The following is an 18,013-nucleotide window of genomic DNA, read 5'->3' as shown; positions in this document are numbered from 1 at the left end:
CAAGCCTTGCTCATCCTCCCTGGATAGAGTAGCTTCCTTCAGGAACTCCAGGGCCTGACAAGGAGTGCAGAGCATAGAGAGTAATGTGTCAGATGCTTGTCAGTAGTGGTTAATCTCACTGGTTAACAGCGCTGCTATAACCGCAATGTGGAATGCATGGGGCTGCGCTGAAAGGAAGTGGTAAGGGTGGGGCATAAGCACTAGGTCCCACGATCAAAGCATTTACTTATAACCCAATCACTGACACCCACACAGCAGCTTCCTGTACTTTAAAAAAAAAGAAAAAAAAAAAAAAGAAAAAGAAAAAAAAAAATCTGTTTCTCTCTTTCTGTAATCAACAACTTTTACCTAGAAACTAGTTAGCGGAGAACTCTTGACTGATTTCAATCTGCAGCTCACAGCAGAAAACATAATTTTTAATCTGTGAGAACCTACCAGAGCCATTTTAACTGACAGGTTTCAGTCTACCAGTTCTTTCATATTTTTTTATCCTTAATTACACCAAAGTCCCATAAAGCTTGAGAAGCTGCATAAGAAATATAAAGCAAGCAGAAGTTCCGTAGTGCTGAACACCACAGGCAGTCTTCTGCCAGCAAATAAAATGTCCTTATAAATCTACAGAACTCAGCAATGTTTTAGGGGAGTTTGAGAAAATAATGTGCAGTGGAATGTAGATCCTTGTCACAGGGCACCTTTGTTTAAGAATGCTGAGATACTTTACTATTATTTGCTTTCTGTTTATCACAGCTCGTTACACAAAGCACTGGCGTTTCTTCGGTGCTTTTGGAGCATTACTCAAGGCATAACATCAATAAATTTACAAAATGTTCCACTCCTCTCCAAAGAAACCTGCAAGTTCTCCAGTAGCACCTGGTGAACATCAAATCACTCCAGCCAGGTCCTAGGGGAGCCCTATGAAACCTAATGTCCATTAGGACCTTCATGGAGATTAACACCTTACTGAAGAACATGCCCACATTCTCTTGGGGATTTGCATTTGAAGAGCCTTGTCAGAAGAGCTAAAGAACTTTTTCTTGGCTGATCTTCCTCAAACTGAAGAGAATCTTAAATATGGGACAGAGATAGTGATGTTCCAAATCTTCTCATGAAACAGTAAATTGGAGCTTTGAGGTACACTAGTATCTAGGTTTGCTCCTTCTGGAACACCTTCCCCTTGCTAGTCTCTACCGGGATTCACTGAATTATTAACCTTCCTCCAATTCTCTTTAAAAAAGAGATTCTGCACTTAACTTCCAAACTGTTATACTGAATAAATACTCAATAAGAGTATTTTACCATAAAAACAAACATGAGATTTCTCTTGGACCAAGCAAGGATCAGATTAGGACTCTGAAATATCTAAAAGATCTTGACAGACTGGTCAACAATAAAGTAAGAAAGAAAGAAAATTATTTATGATGAACAAAAGTAGCATAAAGCTGAGATTCTACCCAAGATACAAATCTAATTAAATAATCTTGTGATTGTCATACCCTCTCTTAATCTCAGTACTCAAGAAAGGAAAGATATGGATCTCAGGGTACCTAATCCATGCCACACAAGGGTATTCCCTCTCACAGAGAGAGTTGTGAACTGAACTATCTACTAATACACTCAGATCACAGCTGCTTCTCAATGTTCCAGCTGTGGAAAAAACCCAAATATCAACTAAAACCAAAGAAACCAACCCATTTCCACTTTACAAGCAGAACAGGTCAGGGTGTGTAGGACCAGACCTGATGACCCACTGCAATCCTGGTACTGACACCCCCTGCAGCAGCAGAGAAGTTTCTCTACACGCTGTGTGAAGGCTGTGCCCAGAACCTGGATAAGAGAGCAGCTCCCCTGAACCACAAACTCCTGTCAGAGGTCTTTCCAGGAACACCTGAAGGCCTTTTGCTCTGCTGTCACTACATGGTAAACACAGGTTATGTCCAAAAGGCTCCATTTCAGGAGCCGTGCTCTACAACTTCCCATGAAGGACTTGGATGTGGGACTGGAAGGCAGACTTAAGTGAGCTTGGTGATGACACGTAGCTGGGAGGAGCTGTTGATTCCCTTAAAGGCAGAGATGTGCTGCACAGAGATCTTGACAAAGGAAAGGGCTGGGCAATCCTCAATTTAACATGTCAAGTGCCAGATCCTGCCCCTGTGCCAGAGCAGCCCTGGATGCAGGGACAGACTGGGGAATGAGAGGCTGTGGACCAGCCACGTGCAAAGGGACCAGGGAGTCCTTGGTTGGTGGAAAGTTGGACCTGAGTCACCAGTGTGCCCCAGCAGCCCAAAGTGTCACCATGTTCTGGAGGGCAGCACCAGCCTGACAAGGGATGGGATTCTCCTGCTCTGCTCTGCCCTGGGGCAGCCTCACCTCCAGTGCTGGGGGCACTTTGGGCACCACGAGATCAGAAGGATCCAAAGCTGTTGGAGAGTGGCCAAAGGAGGGGCACGGAGCTGGGGAAGGGCTGAGGAGCAGCTGAGGGCACTTGGCTGGTTCAGCTGGAGCCCAGGAGACTGAGGGGAGGCTCCTGGGGGCTGCAGCTCCTGCCCAGGGCAGGCACAGGGGCAGGGGCTGAGCTCTGCTCTGGGACAGGGACAGGAGCCCAGCAAGGGCTGGAGCTGGGCCAGGCCTTGGCATGGAGCTCAGGGCAAGGTTCTGCCCCTCCAGCCTGGCACTGCCCAGGCTCCCCAGGGCAGGGGTCACAGCCCAAAGGCTGTCAGAGCTGAAGAAGTGCTTGGACAATGCTTTCAGCCCTTCAGAGGGTGAGAGTGTTGGGGTATCCTGTGCAGGGCCAGCAGTCTGGCTCCATGGTCCTGATGGGTCCCTTCCAACTCAGGATGTGCCATTTAAGTGTTTTCCTGCTCCTCTGCTCAGCTGCAAGGGTTTGCTCTGTTTGCTCTTTGTTTTCATGAAGGAACGAGACCTGATGTCAAACTCCTCATTCATCTGGACAAAGAAGAGACCCATGGGCAAAGTGAGAACTGTGGCACACTTTGGTCCAAGGACATAGTGCAATCCCTCAATGGGACATCAGACAATGTTTGCATGTCACGTGCAAAAGCTTCACATAAAGAAAAGCACCAAATCAGGGCTAATCAGGAACAATCCCTGGTGGATCCTGTTTAGTCTCCACTATCAAAAGCCTGGGAAATCAGACAGCTTCCAACACTCTGCAAAAGTATTTATATTTTCTACCTGAGTGCAGAGGTTTGAGGACAAGTAAAGTTTCCTTTCAGAGCTTTCTGCACCTGCCTACCAAAATGCAACCAAACCACAAAAGTGTTTTTCAATATTAACCCCCCCCCCAACAGAAAGAACAGTTTTACTAAAAAGAGTACAATCATGGAACAGAAAGGCAAATTACAGGTTTGTCTGATAATAATTAGCGTTTATTCATCCTTCAGCAAGATCTTTATCACTTACTTGTTTTTTTAATTAAAGAGACCAAGGTAAGAAAGGTAAGAAACAACGGAAGCTTCTTGTCTGTTGTTTGTTTGCTGAGGCCATTCTAACACACATTTTATGCCCGTATCTCTCGCTACAATCACACTATATTACTATATGATTTTTCATGCTTTAAGTAACCACTGAAGATTGCTTTAGTTGTGGAAGGAAGGGAGGAGTAGAACTGCATAAACACACGAGGCTCATTTGCTTTAAAAAAAAAAACCTGTTGTTTCCTCCTTAGCCTATTTTATCATAACAACATTTGCTTTTGGTAGAGCGTGGAGCCTCACAAAGAGTGTATCTCCCTAGAAGGGGGGAAGAGACACACTTAAACCATTTTTAACCAACTGATTAAAGGCTGAGTGCCCGTGTCTAAATAAAAAACATATTAATACAGCTGAATATTCCCCACATTCCTCAGTATGTACAAAAGAGGGAATGAGGACACAGAAAGCCAAAAACCCTCACTGGGTGAGTCAGTATTCACCTTTCCTGCTACTATTACACTGCATTTGCTAAGAGTAACCATGTTTCTAACAAGAAATACAAAGAAACTACATATAAGAGATTACATGGGTATATCTAGTATTTATTGGAATCATCCAACTTTATATAGGCCCTGTTAACTCTAAAATATTTTATGTAGATATTTTTTTGAAAGATGGCCATTTGCATTCTTTCCTTGAAAACCAAATAAGGAAAAATAACATCATTCACAATGTGAAATAAGATTCCCTTTAGCATTTCTATTTCTCCTTTTATTCATGTCTGTCCTAGTGATGGATATTTGTCAACATGACATATTGTGTGGCTTTGCTTTTTTTTAATTACTGAAAACTCATTAGTAGAGTAGTAGAAAATAGTAGAAAATACACAAAGCAAGCATAGAACAAACTGCCTCAAAGGCTTTTTCACAATCCTAGAGCGTTTCCTGACAACTTTACATGCATACTCACCTATAAAATCCTCTCACTTGTTGCTTTCAGGGTTTTAGGGTGCACCACAATCTCTTGAGCAATAAAATCACAGCAACAGGAACAAATACTGCTGCAATGGTCTGCTTGTAAGTGTACTGTGTGAAATGGAATCTTTCACATCTTGGATCAATTTATGGGATAGGTAATGACATTAAGGATACCTTGGTAATAAGCAAGCACTTTTCACATTGTCCAAGGAGTTTGTTCTGGAATAACTGGTGTGCAAAACCAGCCAGATCAACAACACCTGTCACAAACAGGCTGCCTGCTCTGCTCCAAAATGCACCAGCACAAAGGCAGAGAACCCACACCCTGCAGGAGACATTAATGATGGATCTGCTCTTTTTGTACTATGCTCCCTAATACTGTCTGTGGATATATAAATACATGATGATCAATGTGTTTAGTGCAAAATTCTGTGCCTAACCCCATAAGCAGCATCTAGCATCTGTTGTTTTTTTTTTGAGCCAACTGAAAGTTCCCTCTTGATATCAACTGAACTCTACCATTGTTGTTAAAAGGAGACTTGAAACTACATGGCTTCAGTTCTTTAAACAGTTTCACTGGTAGCTGAATAGATTGAAAACAACTACAGGGAGAACAGAAATTGAAGCTCCACTGAGAGAGATCTTCTTTTCAATTCATGAGATTTATATATCTCCCAGATTTCCATAAATAACGGACTCCAAGCAGGAACAAAGCCATATATACTCAGAAAGTGTTTTCTGTTTAATTCACACAGTAATGTGTGAATTAAATGATGCTAGCTGGGCAGACAGGTCAGGACAGGTCTAACTGTGCACCCTGACCTTGGCAGTACCTGGTGGCAGATGCCTCAGGAAGAACATCAAAGCAAGATGAAGATGCAGCCACAGTCAGACTGCCTTGCTACTCAGCTACAAAGGAGCTGGAGCCAGGATTTGGCTTTTGGGACACCCTGTTGTTCTCTGTTTCTTCTGAGAATTATCTAGAGGGTTTTTTTAAGACTAAACTTTTTGGCATTCACCATATTCTCTGGCAAACATAGAAATAAATCCTGAATTTTTATTACCATATAAAAACAAACCTTTTTATTTTAAAGGTGCCATTTCCTAATCTTATATGTTGCCTACTTGGAAAATACAGGGCTTTTTTCCCCTGTTTTCTCCTGCCACATGTGATTTTATAGATCTGTAATAGCACTCTCATCATCTGTTCTCCACTTTGAAGAGTTTCAGTCTGGTTTACTGATAATTTTGTCAATTTACCAATAACTTCACATCTTCCTCCATGGTTGAAATATAAGACAGATAGCAGACTGTCAACTTGCTCTTACACCCAGCAATACACTGTAAATTGAAAGAAGCAGCTTTTAAAAGAAGAAAACCTCCTTACCACTGGGTGGCTTGGGTCGTGGAGGGACGTTTTTCTTGGGTGGTAATGCTGGTGTGTCTGATTTGCTTTTGAAAGGGTCATCTGTGAATCCTGCCCCTCCAAAAGAGGAGGCAAAGGGGTCTGAAGGTACTGACTACACGAGGAAAAAAAAGAAAAGAAAAGGGATGTAAGCACACTGGAGAATACCTGTGGTTTCATGAAGCTACAGTTAAGTCAAGTAAAAGCATTGACTTCAAAATCTGAGGGCAGATGTACAGAATTGTAAGTGGTGTAGGAGGCTAATGCCCAAGGACAGAGGTGCTAAGATTCCAGAGACAATCAAAGACCTTATGCTTTTCATCATTTAAGTACTTCTAGAACTTTTAGTCCCAGCAAAAAAAGTTGATGAGGAAATAAAAGGAAGTTAAACTTGACTTTTTACTATTTGGCAATGAACAGTAATACCACAGCCTGACCTTCACTCTAATAAACAGAACCATGACAGAACCTGGAAAAACAGTGCAGAAGGGATAACTTTATTCCAGGCTTTCCTGAAGTCACACATAGGTATTTGACTTTTTAGTCAAAACCTTAGGGAATATCCAAAAGCACGTGTTTAAATCTTCCTATATTCAAACAGCTTTTCTAAAGGACTCTCCTAGTGATTAAGAAGCACAAAAGGGAAATGCAGGGAAATTTATCATTGTGAAATGAAGAAAGAGGAGTTTTGTGAAAAAGGTAAAAATCGCAGTCAAACTTTTGCTAAAATTTCTACCTCGAGCCAGCCATGTCTACTGGTAAAGGCTGTTGCCATCTAGTGGAGAGCTACAACAAAATAGCAAAAGGTAGGGGAGGAAAAAAACCACCAAGAAATGTAATTAGTCAAAGGGAAATGATAACCTATTTTATTTTTAACATTTACTCCACTAATGTAAGGAGTTGGGAACTGAGTTCACTAAATTCCAAACTCCACCTCAGGAAAGACCAACACCTTTCCAATTATCCATTTTTTTCATTTGTGTCCTGAACCTTTTTCTTCATCTGCTATTTAAAATGAACAGAAATTGCACACTTAAAACATGGGAGAGACTGACTGACTGTTAAGAGTTGAGTAAGGTTAGGTTACATTTATTTAGTAGCATAATATTTTGTTAAAAGTTGACCTAAATCTTAGAGGCCTTATCCAACCTTAATGTGTTTATGGTAAGCTTAGAAACAAGTCAGGATACTTACTATGAAGTAACCAAGAAGCAAATTCCAGGACTTAAATGAAGGCTGGGCACTGAAATATATTAATATCTGCAACAACTACCTCTTCTTACAAGTTAAAACTACAAGTTAATTAATTTTCCTGATCTGGTCATTGAAAATATTTGTGAAAAAATGTATTTATCCCTACTGAATCTACCAGTCTTAGTAAGACTTTGCCATATCTGACATGGTTGGAAAATTCTTTGCTATATAGCTGGTGAGGCTGACTGGAAGAAAATTAACAAAATCAGACTGTCAGCTAAAAAGTTACAATCATATCACACTCTTTTAGAAAGTGTCTGTACATACATTTTTAAAAGGACAATTGCTTTCCTTTTAACCTTTACCTTTGACATCTGACTGAAGTCTGCAAATCCCTCACCACCACTGAAAGCACCACTTCCAAATGGATCCAGTGTTCCAAATGGATCTGGAACAGATATGCAGAAAATAAAGTTATTTTGAATAATACTTAAGAATTACAGGGAATGCTTAGTGGTGCCAATGAAGCACAAAACTAAAACACACTTGCATTTAGATGTTCAGAGAGAATTCCACAAAACAATAGGTTTCCTACCAGTTTTTTGGAGGGAAAATATGAGAAGAAAACAGTGACATAATGTCTCATAAAATATGAGAAGAAAACTCTCATGAACTGTGACAAGACCATGATGCTTTTTGCCAATGGTTCACAAGACTCTTTATCCTCAACTCTTGTATTTGATTCTTTCATAAAAAGATACCTCATCATAAAATGGTTACTTCTTACCTGGACCTTTTGAAGAGATACTGGAAGACGTAAAAGGATCAGTGCTTTCAAAAGGGTCAGGCTAAATAAGAACAGAAATACAGAATTATTTTTCTGCTGGACTGTGCATTTACCATTTCATGCCTATCAAAATCTCTTGCTTTAAGACAAATAGTTTACAGTTTCAGACCACTCTATTCAGTGGACAGAGTAGGATAAAATCAGCTTATTATATGAAATTTACTTTATTAGTGCATTTGGCTATTGCATTTAGTCTTTAAGCAACAGACAGAATATTCAGGTCATGCATTTATATTATTAATATTTCAGAGAGTCTGTATACTGCTTCTTTTTAAACAGGTAATTTTTACAGCTGCTCTTCAGTTTGACAAGTCAGTTGGTCTTGCAGTATAGGATTGTACTTAAATAAAAGCTGACTACCCACAGACTGAAACTGGTCTTGGGTAGCAACACTCAATGAACTGCATAAGAATGAGGAAAACACTAATAAAAACAAAACCAAAGAAATCATATTCCCCCCCCAAACAAGCACACACATCAGGACAGCTTAGAGCTGCAACAATGGCTATAACAAGTGTGCTCTGTGCAGTTCCTCCACTGTGCTGAGGGCTCAGGGATTCTTTAGCCAGAGCAGTTCCTCCATCTCATTCACCACAGGACTGCAGAAATCCATGGCATGGAGGGATGCTGGGAATGGGTGGGTGCTGCTGCTTTGAAATTCCCAACAGAGAGGAAAAATATCCACCTAAAAGTACCTTCATGGTGAATGTACCTCATCATCATGGAACCAGAGGGAACACTGCTGATTGCCTAAACAATCCATAGCTACATTTTAAGAATACAATTAATGATATTTCACCAGTCAGGAAAAAAGTATTTTGTGTTATTTCACTCCTTTTAGCTGTCAGACAATAAGCCTGTCAATAGTAAAGAAATCCATTAAGTGTAGATTTAAAAATTACTGACCTTTGAGGGTAAAGTGGGGGTCTTTGTGAATGGATCTGAGGTAAATGGGTCACTCTTCACCTGTTTCTTGAAGAAATCCTCAGGGGCAGAGCTACGAAATGGGTCACTTTCCTTGAATGGATCTCCTCCAAAGGGATCTAGAAGGAGCACGAACAGGTGAATACAGTGTAGCACTAGGTGTGTCTATAAAGAACATTCTATATTTGACCTCACACTCACTGATACAATTTTTCTTACACAAACACAATGTTTTGATAAATCTGATAGACTTCCAGAGACCTCTCTACAGAGGGTATTTACTAAGTTTGAACATGTCAGATGAAGCTTTCAGACTTAATAAAGAGTTACACACTTCTCATTAAACTTATTGATTCTGAATGCACACCCTGTTGGGTTTCTATGCTCCCACATGCAAACCAAAGATCTGTAGCCAGGGAAACCTTTGTGTTTGGCTAGAAATTGTTTATACCACACCTGCCCTGTCATTACAAAGGGCTGTTACCTGCTGGAGCAGGTGGCTGCTCTGCAAAAGGGTCGTGCTGGAATGGGTCACCTATGCAGAAGAGAAAAACAATTTGGTTTATCTACTATTTAGCAAGATAAGTTTGTGAAAATATAATTTACTCAACAATTGATCTTCAAGGTCCTAGATAAGCACTTACTGCCTTTGAAGGGGTCTGCTCCCTTAAATGGGTCAGATTTGAAAGGATCTTCTGACTGGAATGGGTCTGTATGCAATTCTTGTGTATTATTGGTAAACATCAAGGCTTTGTTTTTAAATGGATCATCCTAAAAATTAAGAGGAGAAACATCACAACAGCTTGTCATGATAAAAATAAAAAGGCCCAGTTACCCATTAAGCAGAAATTGCATGCTTGGTTCCTGTTTAACAGTCTTTAAAATTACTTCCTAAAGAACTTTCTGAATATGTGACTTCTAAGTAATTACACAGCAGAAAGAAATGTGTGTACCCCAGGGCTACACAGAACACCAAAAGATAACAGTACAAATAGCAATTAAATGTTAAACTGTTGCCCATATTAATATATTCAACTCTCAAATACTTTAATAACAAAAGCCAACCAATCCCAAACATCACACCATCAAAAAATTCTTCTCAGCTTCAGGTAAGATACTTACTTAAAAAGAAAGGATACAAAAATAATCTGTGGACTACAAATACAACAAATTACTACCAAGCAGTCAGATACTAGATTGCTTCTTGTTAACTCATCTTTGAGCTTAAAGCCCCAAATACTGATTTCCCATGACAAAGCACTTCATGCAGGAAGAGCCACCCCAACATTTTGATGGCAAGAGTTTTCTCAGCAGAGGCCAAACCTACATTTGTCAAGTTGTAGAAAATACCCTGCATGAACAAGCAGCAAACTGAAGTTATGAAACCTCTTCATTCATTTGAATGCTAATCCCTGGCTTGGGTCTTGTTTGGAGGTCTCTGCTGAAAGCCCAAGTGCAGGCAGCACCTGCACAGCAGAACTCCAGGGACACTGGGGACCACCCAGCACAAGGAATATCCAGAAATAACGACCCACTTACACCCAAAACACCAGAAAGAGACAGGATTTCTTTATCCCTTTACAAGATGCAAATGAAAACATCCTAATTGATACTTCTCAGAACAGCAGGAGGGAGGTGGGGAGAGAAGGAAGAGGAAGGAAGAATTGAGAAACAGGAAAATGGCACAATGGTTTAAAAAAATTGCTATGAACATAGACTGGTATTTTCTGCCAGTAAGTGGCTCCTAGGTTTTGCAAGAAAACATCTGGAAGTTTTCACTGGAAATTAAATATATTTATGCAAGCCATGCAAGCACAGAAATGAAGCACTAAAGAGTTTTAAGACCTTTAGTACATGTTTCTCAATGTACTGCTTTTATCTACACTGTTCTTCTTTTGAGCAGTTTGTCTTTACAGAGCAAGTGTAAAGTACTGCATAAAGGCAGCAATGGCTGGTAAATATTTACTAACACATTATATATTCAACTTCATACTAAACCCATAGCAAATGCTGTGCTTACAACAGTTAAACATGTTTCCATAATGAGGAAGGGCCACATGGATGTGCAAGCAGAATCAAGCAAGTATGCAACTTCTTTCTTGTCATATTTAAGACAAGAAAAAAGCCTAAAAAATAAAAGAAAATTCTTGTGTTTTAGAGGAATATTTAATACCCAAATCAACATTACATACCCAAAAGAAAATGACTTGAAAAATGTTTAAGAACTTGAAAGATTTTATGATTTGGGAAAAAAAATGCTGATTAAGTAAAAACATAATAAATGAGAAAGATGATGCTGAAATTATCTAAGCAAAAGAGAACCAACCTTTTAGAAAGGGAATATGAGATGTGTAATAAATATAGCTCAATGTAAAGCTGAAATTTGTAAAGCTTCCTTTGGAAATAAGAAGGAAATACATGAGAAAGGAAAATCTACAGCAAAAGAAGGTTTCACCTTGATAAACTGGAGAAGAAAAAATGCAACACTAAACTGGAAATAAAGCCCCACCTCTGTCCTGAGACTGAACATGTGACAGGTTACAAATCCACAAGACCATGTGCCAAATACCAGCTAAACAATTCTTCAGGTAAGGTGCAAGTCAGAAGCTTAATTAGTGTAAAATATACTAAATAACAGTGGGGTTTTTACCACAGCTCCATAACTGCTTCTTTCTGTCTGCCCAAGGCCTTCACTCATGTCTGCTAAATTTGTCAGACTCCCTCCATGAATCCCATTGAGAGCTTCATTGTATTCTTCAATGCTCTTATTCATTTCCTGGTGGCTCTCTTGCAGCTGAGAGAGTTTACTTCTTGCCTGAGAGGGAGAAATGTTTTAGCATGTTACACACTGAAGAACACTGGCATTCTTACAGTCTCCTCAAACACTGGTGCCTGACAGCTGCATTTTATCCCCAACAGAATTGAATGCTTCCTAACACAAACCAGGAATTTCCCCACTAAACACCAGTCAAAAAGTTTCATTTCATGAACCAGGATTTCTTCCTCCTCCGAAAAAATAATTTTTCAACTCATTTCAAGAAGTAAAAAATGGTATAAAGTACAGGGAATACCTGGTTTATTTCTTCCTGGGTTGATTTTAAAGATTTGATTATTGTTTCAAGCTGCACTTTTCCAGCCTGGATGCTCTGCTCCAGCTGAGTCTCTTCTTGCTGGAGGCGATTCAGTTCTGCTTTTGCTCTGTTAAGGTCATCTTCCTGTAATTTTAAATCTGATTCCTGAGACTGAATCTGCATTTTTAGTGATGAAATCTGAAAGAACACAGTAGAAAAATCAGAGTGAAATTTGGAATAAATGGGACTTATTAAATGGTGAATTTACAATAAGTAATAGAAAGTGGTACAGCAACCTATCAACTACTAAGGAAAATCTTTAGAACCTAATATGAAGAAATGCATGCTGCTTCTGCTGTTGCACAAAATCCTTGATAAAAGCACATTCAATAAAACCTAGAAATACTATTTTAAATCAGAGAAATACCCCACTACTTATAAAGGTAATCAAAGGCTGTTTCCCAGATGTTCACCTTCAGAACCTGGTCCCATTCAAACATTTATCAAGCAGTTTAATGTTGATTTGAAGAGTTACAATTACAGAGTTGTTCCTTATAGACTTTTTTTCTGTGACTTCCTTACACAGGAAGTTTCTACCTTAAGGTAACATCCTCTTTTCACTGGCAATTGCATCCACCTGAAAACTCAATCCTGATGACATTCAGGGTGACCAAAAGCAGCACCACTGCCATGGACTGTCTCATGGGTTAGGACTACTGATTTGGCTGAATAAATGTTTCATATATTCTCAGAACAACAATTCCTATGGAAAGGGACCCCTGGACAACATCAGGTTCAACCTTCCTTTTATGACCATTAAGGAAGGTATTAAGGATGGCAAAATCCTTTCTTGGACCTCTGTATTTGTGTAAAAACTGCTATTTATGGTAAAAAGAAAGTTTCTTTGTTAAATAAATAGAATTTCCCTCAACAGAAGATATTTTACTCTTGACCTGGTCCAAAATGAACATCCACTTACCACCTGTGTTTCTTCCTGGCATTTCTGCCTCACATCATTCAGCATATCTTTCAGTTTGGCTTTCTGCTGGTCCATCTCATCCAGGCGGTCTTGGGCATCTTGTTTTTGAGCCTCCAGCTCTTGCAAGTTACTTGTTTCCCTATCTAAATCATTTTGCAGCTCCTGAAGAAAATTCCACAACTTGTAACTCATATTTAGCTGAAGCGTCAGCCACAGAGAAAGAACTTAACAAAATTCAGAATATTTTCTATATCATCTAGGCTACATTGGCCTGTTTGTATCTGCAGGAACTTGTGTAAGACATCAGGAAATAAATCACTGCTCACAAGAAGGAAAAGGGACTGTGACACAGAGCACACTGCATTGAGTTACCCTAATTATCAAAACCAAACTCTCCAAACATTGATTTCCTAAATTGCATGTTAGTTAAACACTAACAAAAAAGACATTAAACTGCTCACATATACTATGCTTATATTGGCCAGCATCAGATGAAAACACTTCTGATGGAGAACAGAAAAATAAATCTTTTTCTGCCAGTCAGAGGAAAATCCCAAGAAAGAAAGAATGATAGAACGACAGAAAAAATGCTAAATTGCTACATATGACTTAGATTAACATGAAAACTACTGATGATAAAGAGTTTTTACCTGAACTTCATTGGTTTTCTGTCTGATTGATTCTTCCTTTTCCCTAATGTCCTGCTCCAGAGAGTATTTTTCTCTGTCAGATAAAGAAGAACATGTATTTGTGATTAGTTAAATAACACAACACACATGCAAAAATCAATTAAATATTATTCTGGAAACACCATGCAGACAAAAATGCCAGCCTGTATTCTCATGTATTCTTTAAAGGAGAAAAGGTGCATAAGCATCAATTATTCTTTGAGAAATGCCTTCTGTGCCCATCATCAATCTTCTGAAGTCACCTGATAGATCTGCAGGGTACCACTAGGAAATCCATCACCAATTAAAGCAACAAATAATGACAAAATGACTAAGAGAAAATAAACTAAGTACTACAGACTGACTACACCAAGACATGGTTAACAGTCCACAACTATTACCTCTGCAGCTGTGCAATCTCTTGGCTGATATCATCCAGCTCCTTCACCCCTGTAAATTCTCCTGATCCAACAGAACTTGCACTGTCCTGTTAAGAATGAAACAATCTATTAAAATGTCAAGTAGTAACAGAAGCTCTTCCTTTAACAAAGGCGGGATACAAACTCCTCATTATTTGCATTTGCAAAATTCCACAAGAGACATCAAATTATTCTGTAACAAGCAAGGAACATGCCCCACAATTCTGCTCATGAGATAGGAGAATTGTTGATAGGCCTGTTTAACAGACAGGACAGTTGAACACACAGCAATGAAAGGACAGGCCCAAGGCCAACAAGGAAATTGCAGAATTGGTAGAATTCAAATTCAAAACCTAAAACTTAGTTCTGCTCTAGTCAATAGTAAGGTTTACATGGACTTAACGAAATCAGATTGTAAGTCCAGTCTTCTAGAGCCCTGTCACAAATTGATGGCAATTTCTGCAATTATACCACATTTCCTGTAGGTTGTTCCTGCATTCATTCAAGCAGAGATCAGGGAAGATACAGAGGGCATCCCCTGCCTTCTAGATAAGTTAAGAAAGGATGTCAGCATTATGTACCAAACTGGTTATTGTTGTTATTATAAAAAGGATAAAAAGCTCACCACAACTGAGCAAAAACTGCAGCACTGAGCTCACTGCTCGTCTGACAAACCAGGAGACCTACAATTTTTATATAGCATTTCAAAAAGAAGAAAGCAGAGTTTGCCTGCTTCACTGACTTTGAGACTTCTGTGATAACCACAGAAAGCTTGGCTTTATTAAACATTAAAAAACAAACAAGAACCCAACCAACAAGCCAAGACCAGCAAGATGCATTCACTGGTCACAGCTGCAGAGCACCAGTCCAGGAGTAATTTCAACAGCACTGAGCTGCCTGTCCCAGAACTTCCTGCCAGATCAATACATCTCCAGTTACTGAAGGAACATCACCAGGCTGGCAGCCAGGGCTGGGCATTTCACACTGCTGTGACATTACCACCACACCAAGAGCAAGTGGCACAGAACTCAAGAGCAAAGACAGGCAAAGGTAGAGAAATGAAAACTTGTTTGAAGTTACAAAAAGCAAACATTAGAAATGTGCATTCCTTTGGACACTGCAGTTACTCACACGCCGCATTTCTGTTAGTGCTGAGATCTCAGTTCCTACAGGGGTCAAGTAACCTGACAGAGTCTATAGGAAAAGGATATAGGAAAAACCTTAGGAGGACCATAGCAACAGCAATAATTAAAATATATTTAGAGTTCCAAAGGTTTCTGGTTAGGGAAAGCAAATAAAAGTAAAGAACAACACAGTATCATTTATAGAAAAGGTGAATGTAGTGACATGACAGAAGTGTTTCCTCAGTTCAGTTTCAGAAGTGCACTGGCATGTTATCAAGGAAAGGAACAAAGCAGGGTCAGCAAAGGATCAGATGCTCAAGTAAAGGGGTATTAGCAGTGATGGATACAGGACTGTGGACTGCTACAAAGGATGAATCCCAGAAACCAGGAACTCATCACTCCTCATTTAGCCATTAAAAAATGTTATATTTCCATGGGAGTAATATGGTGTGATCACAGTCAGGGACATGCTGCTCAACCAGCTTTTAATATTTGCTGTTAAAAGTTCCCTGACTCAATCTTCTGCATGACAAAGGATTATCCTTTATGCTAGATTTTTTCCAGCATTATTACTCCTTGGTTTATGGAAAATTTTACTGCATTTTTCTTTACTTACTGCCTTGGTTGTTAAAAAACTAGCTATATTTTCAAATGTTAAAAGAAATTTGTAAGAGGAGATAAGAAAAAATATTGGCAATTCTTTATCATAATACTAAAAAAAAAACCCCACAAAATTCATACTCAAAGCCCATTACTTTTAAAGCACATAATTTCAGTGTATGCACAACAAATTGCTGGCTTACCTGGATGGGCGTGTTCCTGTCTGAGGGAGGGATCATATCTGGAGTTAACACTTGTGGAGGATCAATCCCTTTGCTGACCTTCTGCTGAATGAGATACATGGCGAGTGCAAACTGGTCTTTGCTGAGCTTTCCCATCTGTCTCGTGTCTGCCAAAGACCTGATGAAAAACAGATCTTACTTACAAACAAGAAAATCTTATTTCTGCTCTACTAAAAAGTCTGAAATACATATATACATGTAATTTCTTTTTGGTTCATCCTCATCAGAGCTTAACTTATTCTAGTCAGATTTCCATAAACAGAGCAGTATTTTATTACACATATTTAACTGAACAGAGAAGTGTTAGTCTGAGAAAATATTTAGAGCACTAGAACTTCAAAAGACAATCACAATTCACAGACTGACCTATTGCCCCCCCTCCCAGAAAAGCAAAGGGAGTATTTATTTCTCCCTTAATTTTCCATATAGTCCACATATTACAGTATGTGGACAAGTAAAAGAAGTTGGGTTTTTTTTTGTTTATTTCTGGTGTCTTTTTCATGTTAGAATCACATTCTGAATCTGAGTTCCCAGATCAGCAAGCTACAGAAGCACAGCTAGTACAGAATTCTTACCATATATGTGCTAGGAGATTCTGAGATAGACCTGAATGCATAAAAATGTCCTTTACTTCTTGGCCACTCACAAACCCATCCATGTCTGTGTCTGTTTTTAGGAAAATTTCATCGTATCGCACTTTTTCAGACACTGGTACCACCCAATTAACAGCTGGCTGCAAAACAAAGGTTGGCATTTCAAAAGAACAGAAATAGTTTCTATGAACACACTAAGTATAAATGACATTATCCAGAGCTGGGTGTGCTGAACATCTTGCATACTCCAGTCTGACTAGTAAACAAGTATTTTCATTGCATGTTTGAACTTCACACTTTTTATCTGAATAAAAACACTGATAAACAGCTATTCATCAGTTGAAAAGCATTAATTCTTTGGAAATACAGACCCAATTAGGCATATAAAGTCCTCACACTAATAGCAGGAGATTTAGAAGGAGATTAATGATTTCTTTGGTATTAAAGCAGATACACAAATAAAACCTTTCTACGGTTCCACTTTCTACATGAAGTGAAAATTCCCCCTAAGATTTTCTACCTCGTGGTCACCGATTAAAATTCACCCAATGTTCTTCCAAGCCTTACCATTCTCATTTCACCCTCTCCACCCCAATCACCCAAACACACAGGGCAGAAATCAAAAAATGTATTTCTTTTTCCTACAGCTTACAAATCCACAAATCTAGAAGAATAAGAAAGAAAGAAAGACAGATACCTGTGCTGGTTTGATGCTGTGCTTGGGAGACAAGCTCCCTATGCTGTTCAGGCTGGTGCCACTGCCATGGGATGGGGTGGAGCGGAGGCTGTCTTTGGGGGGAGGACTTGCAGGGAGAACAGGGACTGCACCAGGAAACACTGATGTCTTCTTTCTTTTAGAAGGTGGTATGAGAGAAGGGGGCAATTGTGAAGGAACTGACTCTTTCTCAAGAGCTCTATAAACCAAATGCATTGCCTGCAAAGGCAAAAAGGTCAGATAACATTCACAATTATTAGAAAAAGCAACAAGATCTTGCTGTGTCAGTCATTTACGTACTAGTAAAACAAAGACAGTAAGACTAGAAATGTAAACCAGAGCCACTAGTTTTGAATGTAATTCCAACAAGTTTAATCTTGACACAGGCAAGAGTCAGCAGGTGGACTTGAGGAAGGTCATGAAATAGCTCCATGTGAACAATTTAGATTAGAGCAGTTGGCTGCAGCACAGAAGCTGCAAAGCTCTTGAGAAAGAAATGAGCTATTTGCTTTGACAGACTAGACAGTGAATTGGGAATTTAAAGCAACCTACCACAGCAAATTCATCCTTGTCCAGGTGACCATCTTTATCAATATCACTGAGATCCCAGACCTACAGCAATTAAGATTAAAAAATGATTTGCAGACCAAGTTACACTTTATGTATTCATTGTATTAACATGCCCTCTAAAGACTCCTCACAGATTTTGGTGAAGATCATATTAGTTACACCACCTATCTAAAAATTCTCTGATGAAACAGACTGGATTAGAGTTTTCTGGCCACATGAATCAACACTGGCTCTAACAAATTCTGGCTGCAACT

General features: G+C 39.3%; 1 protein-coding gene across 5 annotated transcripts in view; it reads right to left on the bottom strand.

Annotated features, from left to right (window-relative positions):
* The window catches only part of EPS15L1 (epidermal growth factor receptor pathway substrate 15 like 1), a 46,135-nt gene that overhangs the window by 19,433 nt on the left and 8,689 nt on the right, over positions 1-18,013 (bottom strand). For 3 of the 5 annotated variants that reach the window (XM_036399403.2, XM_036399406.1, XM_036399407.2), the window contains 16 exons: positions 17,742-17,801; positions 17,172-17,408; positions 16,457-16,614; positions 15,843-15,999; positions 15,047-15,109; positions 13,898-13,983; positions 13,479-13,551; positions 12,829-12,990; positions 11,850-12,047; positions 11,429-11,593; positions 9,423-9,549; positions 9,263-9,313; positions 8,761-8,897; positions 7,795-7,855; positions 7,373-7,455; positions 5,796-5,928 (listed from right to left, as the gene is read on the bottom strand). In XM_036399403.2, coding sequence (XP_036255296.1) covers positions 5,796-5,928; positions 7,373-7,455; positions 7,795-7,855; positions 8,761-8,897; positions 9,263-9,313; positions 9,423-9,549; positions 11,429-11,593; positions 11,850-12,047; positions 12,829-12,990; positions 13,479-13,551; positions 13,898-13,983; positions 15,047-15,109; positions 15,843-15,999; positions 16,457-16,614; positions 17,172-17,408; positions 17,742-17,801 — 1,951 coding nt within the window. The remainder of the gene's footprint in view (positions 1-5,795; positions 5,929-7,372; positions 7,456-7,794; positions 7,856-8,760; positions 8,898-9,262; positions 9,314-9,422; positions 9,550-11,428; positions 11,594-11,849; positions 12,048-12,828; positions 12,991-13,478; positions 13,552-13,897; positions 13,984-15,046; positions 15,110-15,842; positions 16,000-16,456; positions 16,615-17,171; positions 17,409-17,741; positions 17,802-18,013) is intronic. The other 2 variants (XM_036399404.2, XM_036399405.2) reach the window with 2 other exon arrangements.

The sequence above is a fragment of the Molothrus ater genome, chromosome 26 (genome assembly GCF_012460135.2).
Source record: "Molothrus ater isolate BHLD 08-10-18 breed brown headed cowbird chromosome 26, BPBGC_Mater_1.1, whole genome shotgun sequence".
NCBI lineage: Eukaryota > Metazoa > Chordata > Aves > Passeriformes > Icteridae > Molothrus > Molothrus ater.
This window is presented reverse-complemented; position numbering and strand designations above follow the sequence as displayed.